Source organism: Trichomycterus rosablanca, chromosome 6, assembly GCF_030014385.1.
Source record: "Trichomycterus rosablanca isolate fTriRos1 chromosome 6, fTriRos1.hap1, whole genome shotgun sequence".
In the NCBI taxonomy this organism is placed as follows: Eukaryota; Metazoa; Chordata; class Actinopteri; order Siluriformes; family Trichomycteridae; genus Trichomycterus; species Trichomycterus rosablanca.
In genome coordinates this window covers 28502302-28525034 of record NC_085993.1, presented here as the reverse complement: position 1 = coordinate 28525034, position 22733 = coordinate 28502302, and the positions used below count along the sequence as shown (strand labels likewise).

The 22733-nt window shown below is 41.0% G+C and overlaps 1 protein-coding gene across 7 annotated transcripts in view; it reads right to left on the bottom strand.

The window, feature by feature from the left end:
- The window catches only part of LOC134317013 (protein unc-80 homolog), a 77791-nt gene that overhangs the window by 7761 nt on the left and 47297 nt on the right, over positions 1-22733 (bottom strand). For 4 of the 7 annotated variants that reach the window (XM_062997649.1, XM_062997652.1, XM_062997653.1 and 1 more), the window contains 20 exons: positions 22011-22194; positions 21769-21863; positions 20882-20971; positions 20684-20785; positions 19549-19729; positions 19114-19379; positions 17146-17280; positions 16384-16522; positions 16197-16293; positions 15926-16096; positions 14730-14822; positions 12910-13128; positions 8685-8885; positions 7916-8039; positions 6582-6707; positions 6097-6220; positions 5054-5260; positions 4793-4977; positions 2891-3056; positions 2036-2215 (listed from right to left, as the gene is read on the bottom strand). In XM_062997649.1, the coding sequence (XP_062853719.1) occupies positions 2036-2215; positions 2891-3056; positions 4793-4977; positions 5054-5260; positions 6097-6220; positions 6582-6707; positions 7916-8039; positions 8685-8885; positions 12910-13128; positions 14730-14822; positions 15926-16096; positions 16197-16293; positions 16384-16522; positions 17146-17280; positions 19114-19379; positions 19549-19729; positions 20684-20785; positions 20882-20971; positions 21769-21863; positions 22011-22194 (3085 nt within the window). Of the gene's footprint in view, positions 1-2035; positions 2216-2890; positions 3057-4792; positions 4978-5053; positions 5261-6096; positions 6221-6581; positions 6708-7915; positions 8040-8654; positions 8886-12909; positions 13129-14729; positions 14823-15925; positions 16097-16196; positions 16294-16383; positions 16523-17145; positions 17281-19113; positions 19380-19548; positions 19730-20683; positions 20786-20881; positions 20972-21768; positions 21864-22010; positions 22195-22733 lie in introns of all 7 variants that reach the window. The other 3 variants (XM_062997647.1, XM_062997650.1, XM_062997651.1) reach the window with 1 other exon arrangement.

Sequence of the window (22733 nt, the reverse complement as noted above, 5' to 3'; positions counted from 1 at the left end):
AACTAGAATATAAAACATGTTTTCAGTTATTTCACCTTTTTTTGTTAAGTACATAACTCCACATGTGTTCATTCATAGTTTTGATGCCTTCAGTGAGAATCTACAATGTAAATAGTCATGAAAATACAGAAAACGCATTGAATGAGAAGGTGTGTCCAAACTTTTGGCCTGTACTGTATATCCCTCATTGCTGTCATGGGTGAAAGTACCATGGGTAAAATTGTCTTCCCAGGGGTGGATGGGATTTTCCAGCAAGACAATGCGACATGTCACATGGCTAGAAATGTCCGACATTGATTGGAAGAGCATGACCAAGACTCCCTTAACTCAATTTAGCATCTGTGGGAGCACCTCGATCATCATGTTCACTCTATGGATCCTCCTCCACGCACCCTCCAGCAGCTGTGGGATGCACTGCAGTCAGCATGGCTCCAGATAATCTGTGACAATCTACCAGGACCTTACTGAGTCACTCCCAGCCCGTCTAGCTTCTGTCCGTGCTGCACACGGTGGTTACTCTGGATATTAGCTGGTGGTCATAATAATGTGACTCAACAGTGTATAACAGATAATAACTTTCATGCATATAACTAAAATCTTGTAAAAATGCTTTAATTATTCTGTTTTTAACTTTTTAAATTGTTTTTTATTTATTTATTTAAATGCATGGTAAGGAAAGGGACTGAGCTAATTAAAATACAATACCTAGCAGAAACCAAATGGCCTAATACAAAGCTTTGCTTCCTGGTAAATATACATAAAATGGGCTGCATTACTGAGGGACTTCTGATGGTGGTGAACAACTTATGAGGTGGGAAGGCAAACAGCCAACAGGCCAGTGAGCCTGTTGGATTGGGGGTTGGGGCTAGCCATTGGGCATAGGTTGTCAGTCCACCCTTAGAGCTGACCCCAAGCCAGGACAAAATAAAAATCAGATCAGATGTGGATACATTTTCTTATTTCTGGCTCATCCTAAGCTCGTTTATTGTTAGAGTTTAATGGGTGCAGTGTTGAATTCACATTACATAGTTGCATCTTTTAAATGTATATGGTTGGAATACAACATATTTCCTTTGATATTCATTTTGACCAAGTGATATTGGTTTAATAATGTGCAGCAGCAAACCTGCCTAGTGAGAAAGCCCAAAATTTACTCTCATCATGGCAACAAAGAAAATCCCCAGTGTTACTGCCTACAGGATGACCTACAAGATGACCTGATAAAGGCTGGGACAAATGTGTCAGCGGCAACCATAAGAAGATCACTTAACGTACACCTTGACGTACACCATGCTTGACCACAAAGCTAAGAAAAGACTGGAATATGGCAAAAGGAATTTGGAGAGGCCTACGGAGTGACAAATCAAAACTGGAAACTGACCATATGGATCATCAGTTATACCAAGACTTTTTGAGGAGGAATGTTAAGCCTTCTGTGGTGAAACTGAATCTTGGTGATGATTGGACTTTTTAGCAAAACAGTGTTGGCTAATGAAACAAAGCTTAGCTAATGCATCAATCATGGAGTATCCTGGAGTGGTCTTATCATTTCCCAGACTTAAATCCTATAAAAATCTTTGGTGGGATTTAAAGAAAGCAGTTACCTTTTGTATGTGAAGAATGCAAGAGTGGTGTGAAATCTCTTATCAGAGGTTATTAAAGCAAAAGGATGTTCCGTCAAGTACTGAGGCTGGGGGCTGAATAATAACGCTCTTGGACATTGTCAAGAAAACTAGATGTTTTTATTCAAACTGATGTTAGCTTATGTTATTAAAATTGCTTGTATGTATCACTGAATATTTTCTCTGTTTACTGAGACTTCTTGTGCTACATTTTATTCAGTTCTATACACCACCACAATACCTTTTATGATGGGTAGGGTTTGAATGATTCAGATTGCATGGGTATATTAATAATTTGCTTTACTGCTTTTATCTGGAATTTTCTAAAACATAATAATAACAATGTTCATGTTTTTAGGTCATGATTAGATCAAATATTTGTCAGTATAATTAAAAGTAGAAAGAGGATTTACTTTCCTCCTCCTCTTCGTCCGTTCGACTAAGTGTGTCTTGCGAGGGTTGTCGGGACGGCTGGCTGTCTTGCTCCCACACTGTACCTGTGCCCGTGTTTGAACGGGACATGGTGGCCAGACTTAACCGGTAGGCGGATGTAGAGGTACCCACTGTGCTGATGGAAGTTTTTCCCTGGTATGCTTAAAAGAGACAGAGAATAAGAAAACAAGGTATGATTAAATGACGACAGAAAGCCACAACATCTACACCATATAGCTTTACCATTTCATTTTCAGGTTTTAACCTCTTTATCCTAGTCATTGTCACTGCGGATCTGTCCTCCCTAGAATCACTGGGCGCAATGCAGTAACACACCCCAGACAAGATGCCAATCCATTGCAGAGCATCAGCCACCCCCAAACCATAAATATCATGTCTGTATGTACTGTAGACACCCATTGACACAATTGAAACATGCTAGCACACTGGTGCTGACATCTCAAACTCTTGTTTCGAATCTCAGCTCTGCTATCTGGCAGGCAGGGCACCTAAGCAGACTTGTTCGTAGGGAGGGTGCCATAACTGATTCAGTTATGACCTCTGCTGATTTACTGATGGCACCTGCAAGGAGACGAGGGATAATGAGAATCAGGGTGTGTCTCTGCACACACAAAGCTGATCCACATATTAACTTGCCTCGTGCAGGTGAAAAGGTGCAGTTGACTACTGCAACCATCGGAAGGGGTGTGTGTCAGTTGCAGCTCTCCTCAGTCAGGAATGGAGGTTAGCATCAGTAAAGGGGAAGTGTAACGCAATCAGGGTAATTGGATACAACTAATTTAAAAATAAATAAAACAATGACGATGCTTCTTTACCTGAGCCACTGTGCACGGCTTCCTTTAGGATCTTCAGCTCGTTGTTGAACTCGGCAAACAGGGAGCTTTTGCAGAGTGAGCGTGGGATAAAGCGCCTTTCTAGCTGGTCAGCGATGTGATGACGGGCTGTGAGTTCCTCCTGAGACTCTGCTGGCTGGGTTAGCAGCTAGGAACATGCAACTTACATTAGAAATGTGCTCATCTGCATTAACATGTACAGTGGGGCCAAAAAGTATTTAGTCAGCCACTGATTGTGCAGCTTCTCCTACTTAGAAAGATGAGAGAGGTCTGTAATTTTCATCATAGATACACTTCAACTATGAGAGACAAAATGAGAAGAAAAAAAATCCAGGAAATCACATTGTAGGATTTTTTAAGAATGTATTTGTAAATTATGGTGGAAAATAAGTATTTGGTCACCCACAAACAAGCAAGATTTTTGGCTCTCACAGACCTGTAACTTCTTCTTTAAGAAGCTCTTCTGTCCTCCACTCGTTACCTGTATTAATGGCACCTGTTTGACCTCGTTATCTGTATAAAAGACACCTATCCACAGCCTCAAACAGTCAGACTCCAAACTCAACCATGGCCAAGACCAAAGAGCTGTTGAAGGACACCAGGAAGAAAATTGTAGACCTGCACCAGGCTGGGACGAGTGAATCTACAATAGGCAAGCAGGTTGGTGTGAATAAATCAACTGTGGGAGCAATTGTAAGAAAATGGAAGACATACAAGACCATTGATAATCTCCCTCGATCTGGGGTCCCACGCAAGATCTCATCCCGTGGGGTCAAAATGATCATGAGAACGGTGAGCAAAAATCCCAGAACTACACGGAGGGACCTGATGAATGACCTGCAGAAAGCTGGGACCAAAGTAACAAAGGCTACCATCAGTAACACACTACGCCGAGAGGGACTCGAATCCTGCAGTGCCAGGCGTGTCCCCCTGCTTAAGCCAGTACATGTCCAGGACCGTCTGAAGTTTGCCAGAGAGCATATGGATGATCCAGAAGAGGATTGGGAGAATATCATGTGGTCAGATGAAACCAAAATGGAACTTTTTGGTAAAAACTCAACTCGTCGTGTTTGGAGGAAGAAGAATGCTGAGTTGCATCCCAAGAACACCATACCTACTGTGAAGCATGGGGGTGGAAACATCATGCTTTGGGGCTGTTTTTCTGCAAAGGGGACAGGACGACTGATCCGTGTTAAGGGAAGAATGAACGGGGCCATGTATCGTAAGATTTTAAGCCAAAACCTCCTTCCATCAGTGAGAGCATTGAAGATGGAACGTGGCTGGGTCTTCCAGCATGACAATGATCCCAAACACACCGCTCGGGCACCAAAGGAGTGGCTCCATAAAAAGCATTTCAAGGTCCTGGAGTGGCCTAGCCAGTCTCCAGACCTCAACCCCATAGAAAATTTGTGGAGGGAGTTGAAAGTCCGTGTTGCCCAGCGACAGCCCCAAAACATCACTGCTCTAGAGGAGATCTGCATGGAGGAATGGGCCAAAATACCAGCTACAGTGTGTGCAAACCTGGTGAAGACTTACAGGAAACGTTTGACCTCTGTCATTGCCAACAAAGGTTATGTTACAAAGTATTGAGTTGAACTTTTGTTATTGACCATAATTTACAAATAAATTCTTTAAAAATCCTACAATGTGATTTTCTGGGTTTTTTTTTTTCTCATTTTGTCTCTCATAGTTGAAGTGTACCTATGATGAAAATTACAGACCTCTCTCATCTTTCTAAGTAGGAGAACTTGCACAATCTGTGGCTGACTAAATACTTTTTGGCCCCACTGTATGCAGGTGCATAAACTCATACGCCATAGAAAGAGGACAGGGAACCCCCCTTCCCCCCACAACGACATGTAAAACCGGTTGCAGATCCCTCACCTTGCACTGTATAAAGGGGCGCAAGAGCACGAAGATGGGGATGCGAGTGCGCACTATGAAGTCAATGAAGTCCCAGAAAGCCAAACCGCCCACTTTGCGCAAAGCCATCTCCTTCACCTGCAGACTCAGTCTGTACCACTGATTACCCAGCTGCCTCTCAAAGCACACCAGTACCACCTTCAGAGCTGCACACAGAACCACAGAACATGTACAAAACAGAACCAAAACAACTGAAACTATAGCTCTTGCTCATCTTTGTACCTAAATAAGCAGCTTGGCTGGTGGACTCGGCCAGTCCTTCTCGGCGCAGGTCTTTTCCAGTGTCACCAGGAGTGGAGCAGTGAGCCGGGGACGCGTCCAGTACAAAATTCTTGCTACGTGAGGTGCTGATAATACGTGGAGGCAGGAGGATGTTGATGACTGTCTGCAGAAGCAAAAAGACCTCTGCCTGCTCGATTTGAGGACTGTCTGTAAACGCATAAACAAATCATTTTGGAAAGGTGTGTTTTCTGTTTTTGCAAAAGAGAACTTATATTTTTGTTAACCTGTTTATTAACAACAGATCTTAAACTGCCTCTGGAAGCAACATATAGGGATACAATAAGTCCATCAAGAGCTTTATGAATTTGGTTTTCCTGGCCAACCAGCCAGAAACCAGCCCAAAATCACAAAGAGAAAAGGCAAACATTGACCGGGGAGTGTACAGCACACCTCCATTGGACTCTGGAGCAGTGGAAACGCTCTCTGGAGTGATTAGTTATCATGGTTGGCAGAATTCAGGAGAAGAACACTGCATTTTGTTACCATAAGGCTGTTTGGTGAAGGATAAAAAATTACTTGGGGCTGTCTTTATATCAAAGGAAGTAAACAATGTGGCTAAAGTTTGAAGAATGCCATTTCCTGTTGATGCAGTTTCTATGCACAAACATCGATCATAAAAAAATTTCACTTAGTTTGCTGTGGAAGAACGTTACTAGCCTGCTCAAAGCCCTGATCTTAACCATATCCAACAGCTTTTAGATGAACTGAAATGCTTACTTTGAGCCAGTATTTGAATATGATATTCAGGATTAGTGGTCCATAAACTTTATATAGGTCCATAAAGACATAGTTTGAAGAGTCTGGTGTGGATAAACTCCAGGTGTATGCACAGATCACTGACCTCCCCCATCAATCACCTTCAAGATGAATTGGATTTGTGAGCTGGTCCAAAAACAATGCGCCCCCCACCAGCTATATTGAACAGATTAAACCAATAAGTAATTTACTTTATTTAATGATTAAACAATTTATTTAACACTGACCTTTGCTTCCTGAGCCGACAGTTAAAACAAATGGTATCAGAAGGTTAAGCAGCATGCCCTCTCGCCGCTCCTGATTGGTAAAAGGGGAGATCACCTGACTGAGTGGGAAGTCATCTTTCAAAGCCTATAAAGAAACAAAAGACCAAATGACTAAAATAAATATATGTAAAATATATCAAAACATCAGAATCAGATAATATGTTGACACACACACAGGTTTTGGTTAACGACCGTTGGTGTCATTAGCGCAAAAAGCATTAGTGTGGATCATGTCAGGTAATGATACTGTAGTGTACAGTGTTATGGATCTAAAGCATTGTGATGCCATCACACTCATAATCAGCTGACCAGTAATATCATGAGGAAAGAAACTGCTCCAGTGTCTGGTAGTCATAGAATGCAGCGTTTGTAGCGTCTGCCCGAGTGGAGAAGATGAAAAAGGTTGTGTCCAAGGATGTGAACTCCTCATGCACATGTGGTATTACCTGTATCTGCATGGCCACTAAGCGAACCACAGCCGTGCTAAAGGGGAGAGGAGGGGAAAGGTAAGGACTGAGGTGCAGCAACGGCAGCCCGTCTGCAACGCTGGAGGGTCCGACCACACCCATCACCTAGACAGAGAAACAAATGAAACTACGATCAGGACAGGCAACATCATTAATATAATAAAAGAAGGACAGTTTGAACTGAACACATAACTTATTCATTTACACTTCAAACAACAATTTTAGTAGTTGAAGGGAAGCATCCTTAATTTTTAACATTTTTTGTGATGAATTGTAAAATTATTTGTTGTGTGGCCGAACTATTATATTTTCAGCAGAGTTATGTGTATCTGGACATTGCCACTGATAAGTAGATGCATATTTTTAAACAACAAACTCAGGCGACATAACCTATGCATCTAAAACACCTCCATTTATGCCTGGCTTAAGCATGGTTGAAATCTGGCAAAGGCTTCTCAACAATTAGCCTATTGGTGCCAAAAGAACTGGCAATTGTTGTATTTCATGATGCAGAACAAACTGTAACATTTTTGATCAGCATTTCAGCTATATCTAATGAAATATAAGAATGTATTTTGGTTTGACAAGCTTAATAAATAGCGGTGGTGTATGCCACACAGCATAAAGGGCCTGGGTTAAATTCCCCAGATGATCAGCCAGGATCTTTTCTGTGTAAAATTAGCTTGTTATCCCTGTGTCCATGTGGGTTTCCTCTGAGTGCTCCAAAGATGTGCAGCCAGGCCAACTTAATCTACTAAAAATTGTGTGAATGTGTGCGAATGTGTCTGTGTGTCTCCCTTGTCATGGACTGGTGAATGGACATGTCCGGGGTGTTTCCTGCATTTAGCCCAATCAATCAGACCCACCACGACCCTGACCAGGGTGGTAAAACATAAAAAGAATGAATAAATATAGTTTAATAAAAATAATTGAAAAAATTGAAAAACAAAAATCAGGTTCTATATGTACACAAAGCTTTATACATTCAGAGTTTGTTTGTTTCTGCCGTCAGTCCGAGTTAAAATTGAAAACCCGAGCTAAAGGCCCACGTATACAAAAAACTTTTTATTTTTAAACATTGATCTAATTTACACTACAATTTAAAAATATGCACTGTATTTACAGTTTACAGGTTAACATAGCAGAGCAGTTCTATTTTTTACCCAACATTTTATACCAACTTTAATTTGGTTTCAATTTGGCTTTGTGTTCAAGCTTTAACGTTTGTGTATTGCAACCTTTTGCCGAACTCAGGATTACCATGCTAACCCAGACTTTTAGTTTTGTAGTTCAGTTAAATCAGCGATGCTTACCAGGTTGACACAAACGTTGATGAGAGAGCGCAGGTGAGGGAGAAATGAAATGATTGGCTGGCGATGAAGAGTCAGACAAATCCCCTCAATCAGACTACTGGCTGCTTCCCATTCTACTTGTCGCCTGGAAGAAGCCCACATACAAGTACTGCATTTATTATACATGTCAAATTAAATAGTAGTTACAACAGACTGCTCCAAATCTGATCCAAAGTCATAAATTACAAATTAATACAAACTTCTGAAATAAATTAAATATAAAAATAGCAGTAATATAAATGGCCTGTGCACTGAGAAAAGAAGACAAATGTTGATAAGTGGGACCAACTCTATATTAATGGGATGTCATAGTTGGATAGGTACTGTATTTCTATACTTTTGGCTATATTGTGTTTACATTCTAATTAAATATAGGGGAATTTTGCCAAATTGCCAAAGCACTGACTCATCATTAAAAATCTTGTAAGACTTTATGGTCCCACAGCATGTACGTTTATCTTTCCTTCATCTTAACAATTCAGTCTTCAAAGAATATAAATCGTAGAATCATGCTTACTCTCCTCATACCCACTTCATAGACACTCAAACACAAGAACTTACAGAGAAAGCCGAGGGCACAGACGAAGCGTACGGCACCAAAGCAAGACGACACGTCTCAAAGCAAACGTCACATCTCAAAGAGATGCGATGGACGGAGGCAGATGCAGACAGAAACAGTAATAGAGAAAAGTGAACAGACCTGGAGTATAAAGCCTGTGGGCGGGCGCACCTGAGCGTGGGCATCTTGTGAATTTTGTTGAACATGCGGTCCAGCCGCTTCAGAATGAGGATGAGTGCTGGCCGTACTGCCTCCGATGACCAGTCAGTGATGGGCAGCATCTCATTGATGTAGCGGCGCAGACCACGGCTCTCCATGGTCAGGGTGTCGTAGGGCGCCAACTTCAGGAGCGAGTGTGCGATCTCTGCCAGCCTGCATAAAGACACACTTTAAATTTAATTATATTATTAAATGACTATTTTCTCGGTCTATGATCACTAAATTTATTTCATACACCTCCAATACACACTTGATTAGAAGTATAAAAAATATGAGGAGACCCCTTATTTTTGTCTGGTATATCCACACTTTGGAGCAACAGTTTGAGAACGGGCTCTTTTTTTGTTGTGCCCCTGCACACAAAGCGAGGTCTATTTAGACTTGGTTTGACGACTTTGATGTGGAGTGAACTTCATTGGCCTGTGGGAATAAATTGGAATGATAACTGCGAGCAAAACCTTTTCCTTCATCGCCTGACCTGGGAAGGTCTTCCCAGAAGAGTAGAAACTTTTATGTCAGCAAAGGGGAAGTGCCTTGCTATAAATGTCTCTGATTTTAAAATGTAATGTCCAATGGTCCACATACTTTTGGTTTTAAGGTGTACTTCAGGTGTCTGCTGAATAATGGCGTCTACACTGTTCACTGACTACGCTTGTGCTTACTTACATTTTACATTTTCAGCATTTAGCAGACGCCTTTATCCAAAGCGACTTACATTACAGCTACAGTATACAGTCTGAGCAATTGAGGGTTAAGGGCCTTGCTCAAGGGCCCAACAGCAGCAACCTGGCAGTGGTGGGGCTTGAACCAGCGACCTTCTGATTACAAGTCCAGTACCTTAACCACTAGGCTACAGCTTGCCCAAATAAATGTGTTCATTTATCTTTACTAATTGCTTTGTCCTGATCAGGGCTGTGGTGGGTGTTATGCCACCCAAAAAGTCTGGCCAACAGACATACAGGAAAAGTGTCATAATGTGTCAGTTTCATTGATTATAAAACATGATCTCCATTTATAAAAACTTTCAATATTTTTAATTCAAAAAACTTTTCTTATTTTAAATTAAGAGAATTCATTTGGCTTGTGTGGCACAGTAATTTATGCTGGCCCACTACTGCTAAGATCGAAAGTTGAAATCCCCAGTGGTGCCATCAGCCAGTCGGACATCTACACAGACATGAATGGCTGTGTCTGAGGGGGGTGGAAGAAGCTCTGGAATACATTGGCATCCTCTTCGAGTGTGTTGCTACATTGTGCTCAGTGATTCCTGGGAAACTGAACCCATCGTGACCCTGAACAGGATAAAGCAGTGGTAAAATATTAAAATGAAATTAAATAAAAAAATAAGAGAATTTGTGTACATGCACAGCAGTAAATTATGCTAGTCCACTACTGCTGGGATTCAGGGTTCGAGTCCCCAGAGGTGCCAACAGTCGGTCGGGCATTCATATGCAGACTTGCTATGCTGGCTATGTCTGATGCTAGGTGGAAGAGGCCCAGAAATGAATTGGCATCCTGTCTGGGCTGTCAGTATTACTGTATTACAGTAGGTGGGCATTTACAGTGGGGCCAAAAGGTATTTAGTCCGAGAGGGACTCGAATCCTGCAGTGCCAGGCGTGTCCCCCTGCTTAAGCCAGTACATGTCCAGGCCCGTCTGAAGTTTGCCAGAGAGCATATGGATGATCCAGAAGAATATTGGGAGAATATCATGTGGTCAGATGAAACCAAAATGGAACTTTTTGGTAAAAACTCAACTCGTCGTGTTTGGAGGAAGAAGAATGCTGAGTTGCATCCCAAGAACACCATACCTACTGTGAAGCATGGGGGTGGAAACATCATGCTTTGGGGCTGTTTTTCTGCAAAGGGGACAGGACGACTGATCCGTGTTAAGGGAAGAATGAATGGGGTCATGTATCATGAGATTTTAAGCCAAAACCTCCTTCCATCAGTGAGAGCATTGAAGATGGAACGTGGCTGGGTCTTCCAGCCCGGTGTGATCCCAAACACACCGCTCGAGCAACGAAGGAGTGGCTCCGTAAAAAGCATTTCAAGGTCCTGGAGTGGCCTAGCCAGTCTCCAGACCTCAACCCCATAGAAAATTTGTGGAGGGAGTTGAAAGTCCGTGTTGCCCAGCGACAGCCCCAAAACATCACTGCTCTAGAGGAGATCTGCATGGAGGAATGGGCCAAAATACCAGCTACAGTGTGTGCAAACCTGGTGAAGACTTACAGGAAACGTTTGACCTCTGTCATTGCCAACAAAGGTTATGTTACAAAGTATTGAGTTGAACTTTTGTTATTGACCAAATACTTATTTTCCACCATAATTTACAAATAAATTCTTTAGAAATCCTACAATGTGATTTCCTGGATTTTTTTTTCTCATTTTGTCTCTCATAGTTGAAGTGTACCTATGATGAAAATTACAGACCTCTCTCATCTTTCTAAGTAGGAGAACTTGCACAATCAGTGGCTGACTAAATACTTTTTGGCCCCACTGTATATGATTTAATGTGGTTTCAGTCACCATGATCTTTTTTTTTTTTGCTGCTGCAATAGATCTGTACATTTAAAAGTTTCAGATCAGATGAGGTTGAAGTGGAGGCAAAGCTTCCCACGCTTCCCAAGCTCCACCCATGTTTCCCAAGTCCCAAGTTCCACCTCATCAGTCCACAGAATATTATCTCAAAATTCACCTAGATGTTTTGGCAAATGTAACACCTTTGTGTTCTTCATGGTTAGCAGTGTTTTGCGACTCTCCCATGGATGCCATTTTTGTCCAGTGTCTCTAATTGTGGAATTGTGTATATTGAACTTATCTGAGGCGAATGAGGCATGCAGTGCTTTAGATGGTTTAGATGAAATTTTGATAAACCAGCCATGCCTGAGAGGGTTTATCATGGTCCCAAATTTTTTTCATTTGTGGATATTGGCTCTCACTGTAGTTCAGTGGCGGCTGCTGGTCTTTCAAAGAGGGGAAGCTCATTGTCGGCTTACATCATAAAATTTGTCAATTTATTTACACATAAATTCTGCCCTCCGTTCCTTTTTAAGAAAATGGCCTGTGATCCTATCGTACCAAGTAGGCGTCTTTTCCAGGGACTTGACCAGTGTCCTGAAACAAATACTATGAGTGTGTTTTATTTACACAATGAACAATGGAAATGGTCAAGTAATTTCACCAAGCAAATACCAAGAAATGGGTTGCAGTTTGTTTTTCGACTTCACTCGCAAAATCCGCGATGGGACTGAAGCTCCTAGTGATTAAGTGACGGGTAGATCTCAAAATAGCTGTCAATCAAAATGGGATTCAGCCTTTCGACTGATCCTCCAATCATCTTGCAGAAGCAGGGGTTTTTGTATCTGTTGGTCCTGGATTTTGTAAAGTTGCTATGAGACAATGTCTATTGTAAAAAGCGCTATATAAATAAAGTTGACTTGACTTGACTCTGCGTCCAGACCCGCCCACAGCTCCATTCACCCCCAGAGACGCTCAGCGTCCGGGGGCGGGACAAAATCGTGGCATTTATCCAATGACCGGCGAGTTTCGAAGCAATGAAAAAAACTTTTCCATGCAGTCCCATTGAAGTGAATAGACGCTCAGCTTCTACGGGCAAATGCATTGACGCTACGGGAGTTAACAAAATCGAGTCAGTCGATTTGTGATAAGTAGCTGATTCTGAACGAACTCGTCTTCGAGATGAACGTGTTCTAACGCATTTGTAGTCAATAAAATGTTAACACAACTGTACATATTTGACCATTTCATTTTTGACATTTTAGGGGAAGCTGAGCTTCCCTTGCAGTCTTAGAGAAATCGCCACTGCTGTAGTTTGAGTTTCAGAGCCTAAGAAATAGCTCTGTAACCCTTTTCAGCCTGGTAGATTTCACATCGCTTCACATTGTCAGGTTTTGTATAAGTGCTGTTTAGATTTAACAAGTCCGGCAAGTTCTGATTAATTTAGTAGTTAAAGGGGCAATTACTTTTTCATAATTATAATATGAATCAAATACACATTTAAACATTAAGACCATCACTGAACATTCATTAAAAGATAAGACAACACAAGACAAAATCTGTGCAGCAAACCAAACAAGTCTATTATCTACAACTTCTTCTATTCTTATGCACTGCCATATAAAAAGCATTCAAAAATTTCTTGCTCCTTTTTCATACCTCATGTGCGACTTCATGTCCAAAAGCTCTAGAGCGGTGACTCTTGGTTCTCCAGCCACATTCTGAAGGATTTTAAGGCGTGGACCACAGTGTTTGTAGAACTCGGTGCAGATGTTAAGCAGAGACTCTCGAGGATGACGGAACTCCTCTCTGGCAATACGCTCGTCTAACTCCTCTCGTGGCATACCCTGGCCCTCCTCCAGCAGGTGCAGGTTATCCCTGGTCATATTAAATGCATGCAGTTTAACTTACACATAATTCACAATGCCTATCAAATCTTACAACAGAAAATGATATACACACACTCATGACATTATTGGAAACAGCGTACTAACACATGGTCATATTCAAGCTTCCAATCTCCTGTTTACACAATCCCAAACATGCTTTATTCATTTTGTATCTTAGGACAGGGGAGGCCTTTAAAGTACCATCAAACTCATTATCATATTCCAGGAACAAGTTTATTATGACTTTGCTTTGTAACACGATGCACTGTCATGCTGAAAGTAGTCATTGTAAGATGGTAAACTGGGGTCATAAAGTCATGCACATGGTCAGCACAAATACTCTTAGGATAAGAGCTCTTAGGACTATCAACCCCTACTTTTGACAAAGGCACCGTCACATCTGAGGCTGGCGGCTCCCCTTCTCGCCAGCAGAGGGCACCCTCGTCCGAGTACTAGCTGGCTGGTGGCTCACCTGATCCTAATCAGCGGCCATCTTGGACTCTTGCGAAGTCTTGTATTTGCTATGCAGTGCATTTCTGAGCGTTCTCGTTTGCCTTGCCTTTCTGGTTATGACCCTTGCTTTCTGTTTCATGGTTTATTGATTGGTTTTCTGTTTTGGTCTTGTTTGCTTTGGATTTTGGCCTGACTACCCAGTACTGACACTGTTTCTTATGACTACTCTTGTGAACCAATAAACCTGCACTTGACTCCACTAACTGGTCCGAGTCTACCTGGTGACAGGCACAGAGTTTATGCTGTAATAATTAGATGTGCCGGAGTCTCATGCTATACTTTGTACATTTGACATATCATTAATTATTTTGCTCATATCATAACTACATCTTCAGTTTTTGACCCCACGATAGCTCTAATATGAACTGAGGCTGTCATGCCAACAATGCTGTTTCTGCTGTACTACTGGATATAATAAAATCTGTAGTGACTGCACTTACAATGTCCAGAAATCACCACTGGACTTCATTCTACCACAGACTGAACTGAAAGATTATGTACACTACTTACTTTTATTTTATTTTTTAATAATTTTCACAAGTAATCTCCTTTTTTTTACCAATCTAGCATTTCTAGCATGTTTTACCACTGCTTTATTCTGGTCAGGGTCTACATGTGTCCGGTTTCCTCGGAATCACTTGGTGCAATGCAGTAATACAGCATTGACAGAACACTAGTCCAACACAGGACCTCTGCCACCCCTCAGATAAGGCCAATCGATGTGAAGCTTCTATCTGGCCCCTTTCGCTTCACTACAGACACTCAGCCAGTTCCATCTGTATAGACATCAGGTCTGAACTCAGATCTCAGCAATGGTAGGCATTAGACCGCTGCACCACACAAACAGCCTAAACTTTCTTCATAAAAAGGTACTGACGGAACTGTTGCTCATTGAAGTCCAGAGAGTGTTGTTTGTCAAAATACCATGAGATCAGCAGCGATTACATGAACAAGCATGTGTGTAGGTGATCTTTATCAAGTGCCCGGTGAGTGTTTAAGTATTTGTACTGTTTTTGTTCAAAATATATATACAATGAACACAAATTTTGAACTAATGTGTGTCAGGATTGCTTTGACCTTGTATTTGGTCCTCCAGACATTGTGTGGTTGGCAGCAGTTCCTCCCTTATGGCCCTGATCACCACGACTCATCTGAGGTGCAGTCATAGGCCTGGTGAACAATGAACAAAATGCATGAAGAACACCAGTGACATTACACAAAATACCAAAAAAAAAAACTGCAGGTCCATACTGTATATTTCTTAGTCTTTCAGCTACATACCTTTTCTTTGACATTAACTGTAGTTAGAGTATTAGTGGTTGCCCAATAATGCACAACTACTCTCTATTACTGCTACATTTAACATAGTGGAAAAAGTGTGCAAAGTTATGACATATAATGTTTTTCTAACATCATGAATAAAACTCTGTTTGCCTCAATAAAAAGTCGATGAGTTTAGGCACAAAGTAGTTAATAAGCTGGCATTTGAGACACACAAATATACACAAAATGGTCAAAAGTATGTGGACACCTGACCATAAGCTTGTCCTCCACACCAAACTCATTAAATCATTTATTTATAGACCTTGCTTTGTAAATGGGTACAGTACTGTTGGACAAGTGAAGATTTTTTTCCGAACAAAAGTAAAAGGTTAATAATGTTAAAGCTTATAAGTTATTTTAGATAATTTATTCTATACATCTACGTATTTGTAATAGGTGTGGCTGACACGTAGACTTTTGGCCATACAGTGTACACACACAAATGTACACTTATCTGGCATGTACATTCATTGGCTATTTTCTAAGCTGCAAATACAATAGAGATTTTAGAATTATAATGGTCTGTATTCAAACGAGACTCCCAAAAAATCCCTACTCAACAGATTATTCGGGTGGTGGAACATTCTGGGCATGGCAATGATACGGTAGTGGCATTCTAACAGCTTATGTGTTTCTAATAAAGAGGCCAGGTGAGTCTAAACAGTATTTAAAAATCCCAGCAACACTGCTGCACCTGATACACTCATGCCAGAACAACACACACTACCATACCATTACCACGTTAGTGCCATTGTAAAGCTGAGAATGGTCCAGCACCACATTGTCATCTGTTCAGTGGGGGTCTTATGAGTCAGTAACTGTATACCCATGTCTAGGTTGGGTGTGGTTTATAACGTAATCAATGAATGTACATACCAGATAGGTGTACCTAATAAAAGTGCTTGCTGTGTGGACGATAAACAAGACAAGTTTTGAGAAGAGGGACTAACCGTGTCAGGGTTTCTACACTGTAAAGCAGAGCCTGCAATGAGGTGGCCAGCGCAGCTATGGCTGCAATCTCATCTCTGGCCACAGATGCTGACTCTAGAGCTTGACTGTTACTCTTCAGCTTCTGCAAATAACAAGGAACCAGTGCCTCCAAAACCATCAGCATCTGCAGACTGGATGGGAATATAAACAAAATGAAGGTAACAGGCAAATTTAACATTAGAACAGACAAGTGATGGGAAAAAGCAAAAATATAAGTCAAGCTGTGCAAACCTTCGGAAGGATTCAGGGGCATAGGCCACCACTGTCACACATAGCTTAATAGATTCACTGATGGAGAAGGCAAGGTCCTCATTGCCATAACAAAAATCTAAATGGATAAAAACAATTACTCGACTGAACCGTTCAAATGTAGATTAGAGCAAGAGTTGGTGAGAGGGAGCTGCAAATGACAGTTTACCCAGAGAACGAAGCGGTTTCTCAGCCTTGACCAGCTCAAGGGCATGCAGACTGTCAGCTGTCTCTCCCTCCAAAGACACCAGCAGGTCAAACAGGCACTGTGCAGACACGCCTTTGGACAATCCAGTACTGGTGCAGGTCTGAAAACATAAAATAAAGCACAGTCTCCTGGATTTAAAGAAATGGCCAAACCCAAAATTCCTTTAAATGGTCAAATAAGAAAATTAGCAAGAACTAAGAAAATGCACTGCTGAGCCAGTCTGGTGCCTCCCACCTGTCTTCATTGACATGTATGGACAACAGAGGGCGTATGGAGGCGCAGACAACTGACGTATCATTTCTTTATAATTAACAGTCACCTGTGCCTTGCTGAGTGCTAATTTGCTCAAGGTGGATGCACATGCAGTCGACGGCTGCTTCTTATCATTTGCTAGACAGCAGTGTTGTGTACGGAGAGTCACGCAGTGCTATGCAGTGTGAATGAACCATCAATCATTTCTACCATTCCATACCTCAGATTCAGCCAATTGTGTAGGTGCCTGTCCGATCTTGAGAGTTGAGCTAGACAATTCGAGATCTTAACTGTGGTGGGCTGGTGTCACCCAAGTGTCCTGTATTACTTTCTTTTCTGAACGTCTTTGCATTTATTGTTTCAGTACTAAGGTCCTTGATTAACTTAGTTAGTTACAAAATCTACCACAAGTCAATAAATGGCAATAAATGTATTAGAGCATCACTATGTGATGAAGTTCTGGGCACTCACAGTAAATTCCAGCAGTGGAGCAACACTGGCAAACAGCTGCAGGATGAAGGGCTTGCGGTGAAGAATGTAAAACTGCCGGCAGCAGAACTCGATGCCTCGACGCAGCAGTGGGTTACTTTCATAATCAGCATATGTCTAATGTAAAAACAAACAAATACAGTAAACCATATTATAACATCAGTACATATTCAGAAACATACTAATCAGTAATCACACTCTTTTTTCACATACAGTTTCTATTTATAATCCATTTATAATTTTAGCAGAATCAGATACTGTATATTTATGGACATATATGGACGCCTGACAATAAGCTTGTTGGACATTCAATTCCAAAACCATTTGCATTTATATGGAGTTGTACTGCCCCTTTGTGGCAATAACTGCCTACACTGGTCTAGGAAGGCTTTTCACACGATTTTAAAGCATGCTAGAATTGCACTCGTCTGCACCCATTTTGTCTGTTTCCTTGCAAGCTTAGGACACTGCAGAAAGATGGTCAGTTTGTAGTTCTTACTGCATATCCACTTAAAATAACCAGGAGCCACTGACTTTTTGTTTAATATAATAATGACCTGAGAACTGTGGACTGCACACTCAGCAGCGCCTACCTTAATCACAGTGGGAGATTAAATTTTAATTTCTCAATTCATTTCTTAATTAAGTTTCAACTTTAATTCTTAATTACTTATTCGCTGATGGTAATGCTGCCTGAAATAATTGCAATAATATGCCAATTCATAATAATATAAATACACTAGCATTGTAACCTTGATATATTAAGGTTGTCTGACTTTAAAAGCAAATAAGTATACCAAGGTTTTTCTTTTGCTAGAATGAATGAATGAATGTGAGTCATTCTGAGTTGCCACATTTGGCCAGAAGATGGGGCAGGGGGCACAGATGATTTATCTGTCAGTTTCTTTTGATTGTCAAATTACCTGTGCCTCATGAGCTTTAATTTTTCTCCAGGTGGAAGTTATATCATGGTTTCTCCTGCTCAGTTTCACCAGCACATCCGTCTAGCAAACCTACTTTTCTCTGAAACTTTGGTCCCAGGCTGCTTGGTCTGGTCCAGTTTTCTGCTGGTGTGCACTGCCAGCATTTGTATCTTTCTGGGAACTCATCCCTGTGTTTCAGTGTTTTCATTGCCAAAACTGTTGCACATGGCTGAAGCAGCTTGTTACATTGTGACATCCAGTTTTCAATTCTGTGCTCTCCCTGTTCTATTTTCTTTCTTCATTGTGGGCTGTCAATGTTATTGAGTCTTTTATTTGTTACTTTGTTTCTAATACTTAGGCCACTTTATTTATTTAATAATTTGTGATTTCCTCTTTTTGTTTGGTCTTTTTAGACACATTATTGTTTTACATTGATTAAACATATGCACTTGTATTCTATTTCCATTCTTGCAGGTGTGTTCACTTTGCACTACAGTAGAGAGGCATGACCCACCCCTTTACAAAAATAGATGTTTTAATAGTAGTCAAGTCAAACTGATCACAATAAATGTGAAGTTTGGGTTTTTAAATGATAACATATACAGTATATGGGCATCCCTCATAAATATTAAATAAATGATATGCTGACAACTTCCAACTGATTGGGAAAGACACCCTTAAAATATCTTTTGAAGTGACCTGCACAGGTCCTCAACCAGACTAAACCTCATATTCATAAACTTGAACGTAGAGGGCAAGCCAAGCCTTCTCAACTGACATTAGTGCGTATTTAAAAGGCCACAAATTACCAGGGATACGCTCTAAAACCTTGTGAAAAGCCTTCCTTAAAGGGTTAAGGCTGTTGTGGACACAAAAATGGTAAGAAATTTCAAATAAATAGCCATGGTTTTGAAATGGATGTCCAACAAGCTGTCCAATAATGTATATTTTATGTGTATTATAAACTGTTTTGATGCTCCAGTTAACATTTAACATTAAAGGTTTAGGATTTAAATGAGTTTCAGACCTGAAGCATGGTGGGAAGGATCCACTGATAGCCGCTCAGTGAGAACAGGTGGTTGAAGTGCACAGCAGTGTTAATGGCAGTGGCTGTGTACTGCCTGAGCAGGGAACTGTCTTCTGGGTGTAGCAGCAGGGCTCCGTTAAACACATTGAGAAAGAGCATGATCTCATCACCCCAGGGGTACTCACTTGGCATGCCCAAAAACATCTCCTCCAACAGCTTGATCCACAGTACCTTGTGTAAGGTGTCCATGCCGAATAGCTCTTTGCCTAAGATTTACCCACCACCCAATAAACAAAACAAACCAAAGCCCCAAAAGACACAAATAACAAGAAACAATTAAATTAGCAAATAACAATAACTAACATTATTATTAGATTCATATCTGCACTGGTATAAAAGAGCTGTAGAGATGTGTAGGCAAACATATCCATTTACCCAAAGGCTCACTGAAGAGGGTAAACTCAGCATCAATAGCTGTACGAGGGAAGGAGGGCAGACGCAGCAGGTCTTCCTGTAGCAAGGAGACATGGGATTGCTTGTGCATGGCAGGCATGCGCTGGGTGAGCGAAATGAGGAACAGAACTCTGCCCACTTCCTCCAGCTTTCTGGAGAAAACCTACAAAGGAAGGTACAGCTAATTTAAGGCCCTCAATTTAGGTCTAGAGCAGATACATGTCCACTTCCCCATTCACGTTTACAGCATTTACTGGGACCGAATACAGTGCAAGCAATTGAGGGTTAAGAGCCTTGCTCTAAGGCCCAACAGTGGCAACTAGGTGGTAAAGGCAGGGCTTGAACCTGCAACTAGACCTGTACCTTAAGTTCTACCCTCTAGTCATTTTTTTGGACAAAATATATATATAAAAATTAAAAAGCTATGTATTTAAGCCCAGTGACCTGGCGGAGATCAGAGAACGTCGGCACCTCAACCTGTCCAGCTTTACCTTTCAACCCAAAAAAAGTACGACTTTAACCAACCCAACCTCTGAATCAAGTGTGCCTTCTGAAAGAGGAAATAAAAGGGCAGTTGTAGCCTACTGGTTAAGGTAATGAACTAGTAATCAAAAGGCTGGTGGTTCAAACCCCACCACTGCCAGTTTGCCACTGTTGAGCTCTTGAGCAAGGCCCTTAACCTGAAATTGCTTATACTGTCACAGTACTTTAGTTAAAAGCGTCTGCTAAATGCAGAAAATCAATGTAAATATAAGATTTGCTATAGCAAGTCTGTATGCTAGCCCACTATCGTCTACATACAAACATGATTGGCTATGTCTGAGAGAAGGGGCTGAGGCCCTGCGATGAATTGGCGTCCTAAGCATGGTGTGTTAATGCATTGTGCCCAGTGATTACTGGGAAGCCTGACCCGCCGCAACACTGACTGGGATAAAGCGGTGGTATAACATAAAAATAAAATGAAAGTTTTCAATCTTAAATATATTCCCATTATTAATTTTTAAATCAAAGTATACACCCATTAGGACCATGATGTTGGACTGACAGTAGTTACTCATAGTTCAAGTGCTGAATGACACTTCACTGGGTTTCACAGCATTTAATAATGCATGCTTACCTGTTTCTGAATGAGTTCCTGGCCCTTCTCTGGAGTCATGTGGACCAGGTTGAGCTGAGGGGACACTGAGCGCCTGAAAGGGTAGATGTCTCGCACATATGTCTAAAGAAGGAAAAACAGAAATGAAAGGTGATAAACAAGTTATATACATAAATACATATAAACTCAAAGTGTTGAACTATAATCAGCTAAGCAAACCTTGGCATAGTGGATGAGATTCCAGCGCTTGTCCATAAGGAAGTAGCTAGCTGAACGAGCCTCTGGTATGTTGAAGAACTCGAGGCATTCCTGTTATTAACAAGAGTCAAAAAAAAATTCTCACGTATTTTATGTTTGTCTTACAACATTATTGTATTATTCAGAAAAGGAATGGGTATACAGAATAAATTAGGCTGCATGAACTAATAGGTGCAGGTTTTTTCAGTGAAAATCATTAAAAAAATTAATTATTAACATTTCACAATGTTGAATAAGCCTGTCATTTTCTCCTAATGAATATGTCAAATCTATACTGTACCATGATCCTGCATGTAAACTATATAACCAAAAGTATCTAGACACCAAATACAAAAGACATCCAATACCAAAACAGTGTATGTTAATATAAAGTTGACTGCTCCTACTTTCTTACCCACCATATCCCCAACTTCAAAGTCTTTTTCAGAGTGTGTTCATGGAAACGTTTGCCCAAGTCAACAAAGCATTAGTGAGGTCAGGCACTGGCATTGGCTCACTATCATTGCTCCAATTCATCTCAAACATATTGAATGGGGTTGAGGCCCGAGCTCTGACCTTCACACACAGGGTACAACAGTGTCAGATTGCACTGTGTCATCATTTGAAATGGGACGATATTGTAGGAGACCCAGGAGGACCCAAAAAACAGATATTTCAATTATTGTTTTATTGTTAACTGTGTGCTACCAAATACTATATAATATTATATATATAATAATACCAAATACCAATAATATTAGGGCGCTAATCATTTTTCCCCAGTCCATTTTTGGAGTTCTGTGTGGAATGATTGTTGTTTTAATGCAAAGAAAATAAATGAGAAAATAGTCTAAAACAGTATTAGTTACCTTAAGCAGGGCCTCAAACTGTGTATCCTCATGAACTGGCAATTGTGTAGGGATATCACACTCATTCTGCCCATGGACCACCAGTGTCTTGGTTCCTGTAGGCACATGCAAAATACATATTCAACAGATCAAGATGCAGTTTAACTCCATGACATAAATACATGCACTGAATTCTACCTAAAAAAGTAATAACACTACAGACGCTAAGTGATATCTTATAATGTCATGCTGAAATGTGCTACCTGGCATAGAGGCAGTAACCAAAAGCTTCACCTCACACTGCTCTTTCTTCATGGTCTGTTTGAGGTCTTTGAAAAAAAGGCCCTCTACATACCCCACCACCTCCCACAAAAAAGTCAGTGTAGCTGAGATGGCATCCATGCCCCATTCGCATGGTGTACGCACAAAATACATGATCAAACCCACCTGAGGAAAAAGCATAACAGTGTTTAGAATTCAGGGACACATTTCCATTTCAGGTTTAAAAAACCACCTGGCTAAGAATTAACATCTGGTCTTGCATTATTTGGTAGTGGAAGAAACTGATATTTTGATAGCATAGGTGTTTTGTAGTCAGAAATTTGCTAAGCTGTCTGAACAGCTGTGACCTGACGACACAGACTTCATAACTTCTAAGACATCTAAAGGAGTCATGTGGTATCTGGTACCAGTCATGTTGAGATGTGGATTGTACTACAGTGCATCCTGTTGCCATATATTCTAGGGGTAAACAATGCAGATGTGCCCGGCCTTCCACACAATCTTGGAGAAAACAGGACTTGTTGAACCAGTCAACCTTCTTCTATTGCGCTGACGTCCAGTTCTGATGCCTGCGTGCCTATCATAGGTGCTTTCAAATGACTGGCCTGTGACTATGCAGGACCATACACAGAAGGGTTCAAGACACTGTGTCTTGTGACACATTCACCTCACAAATAATAAAATTCGATTCCCAGGTGGAGCGG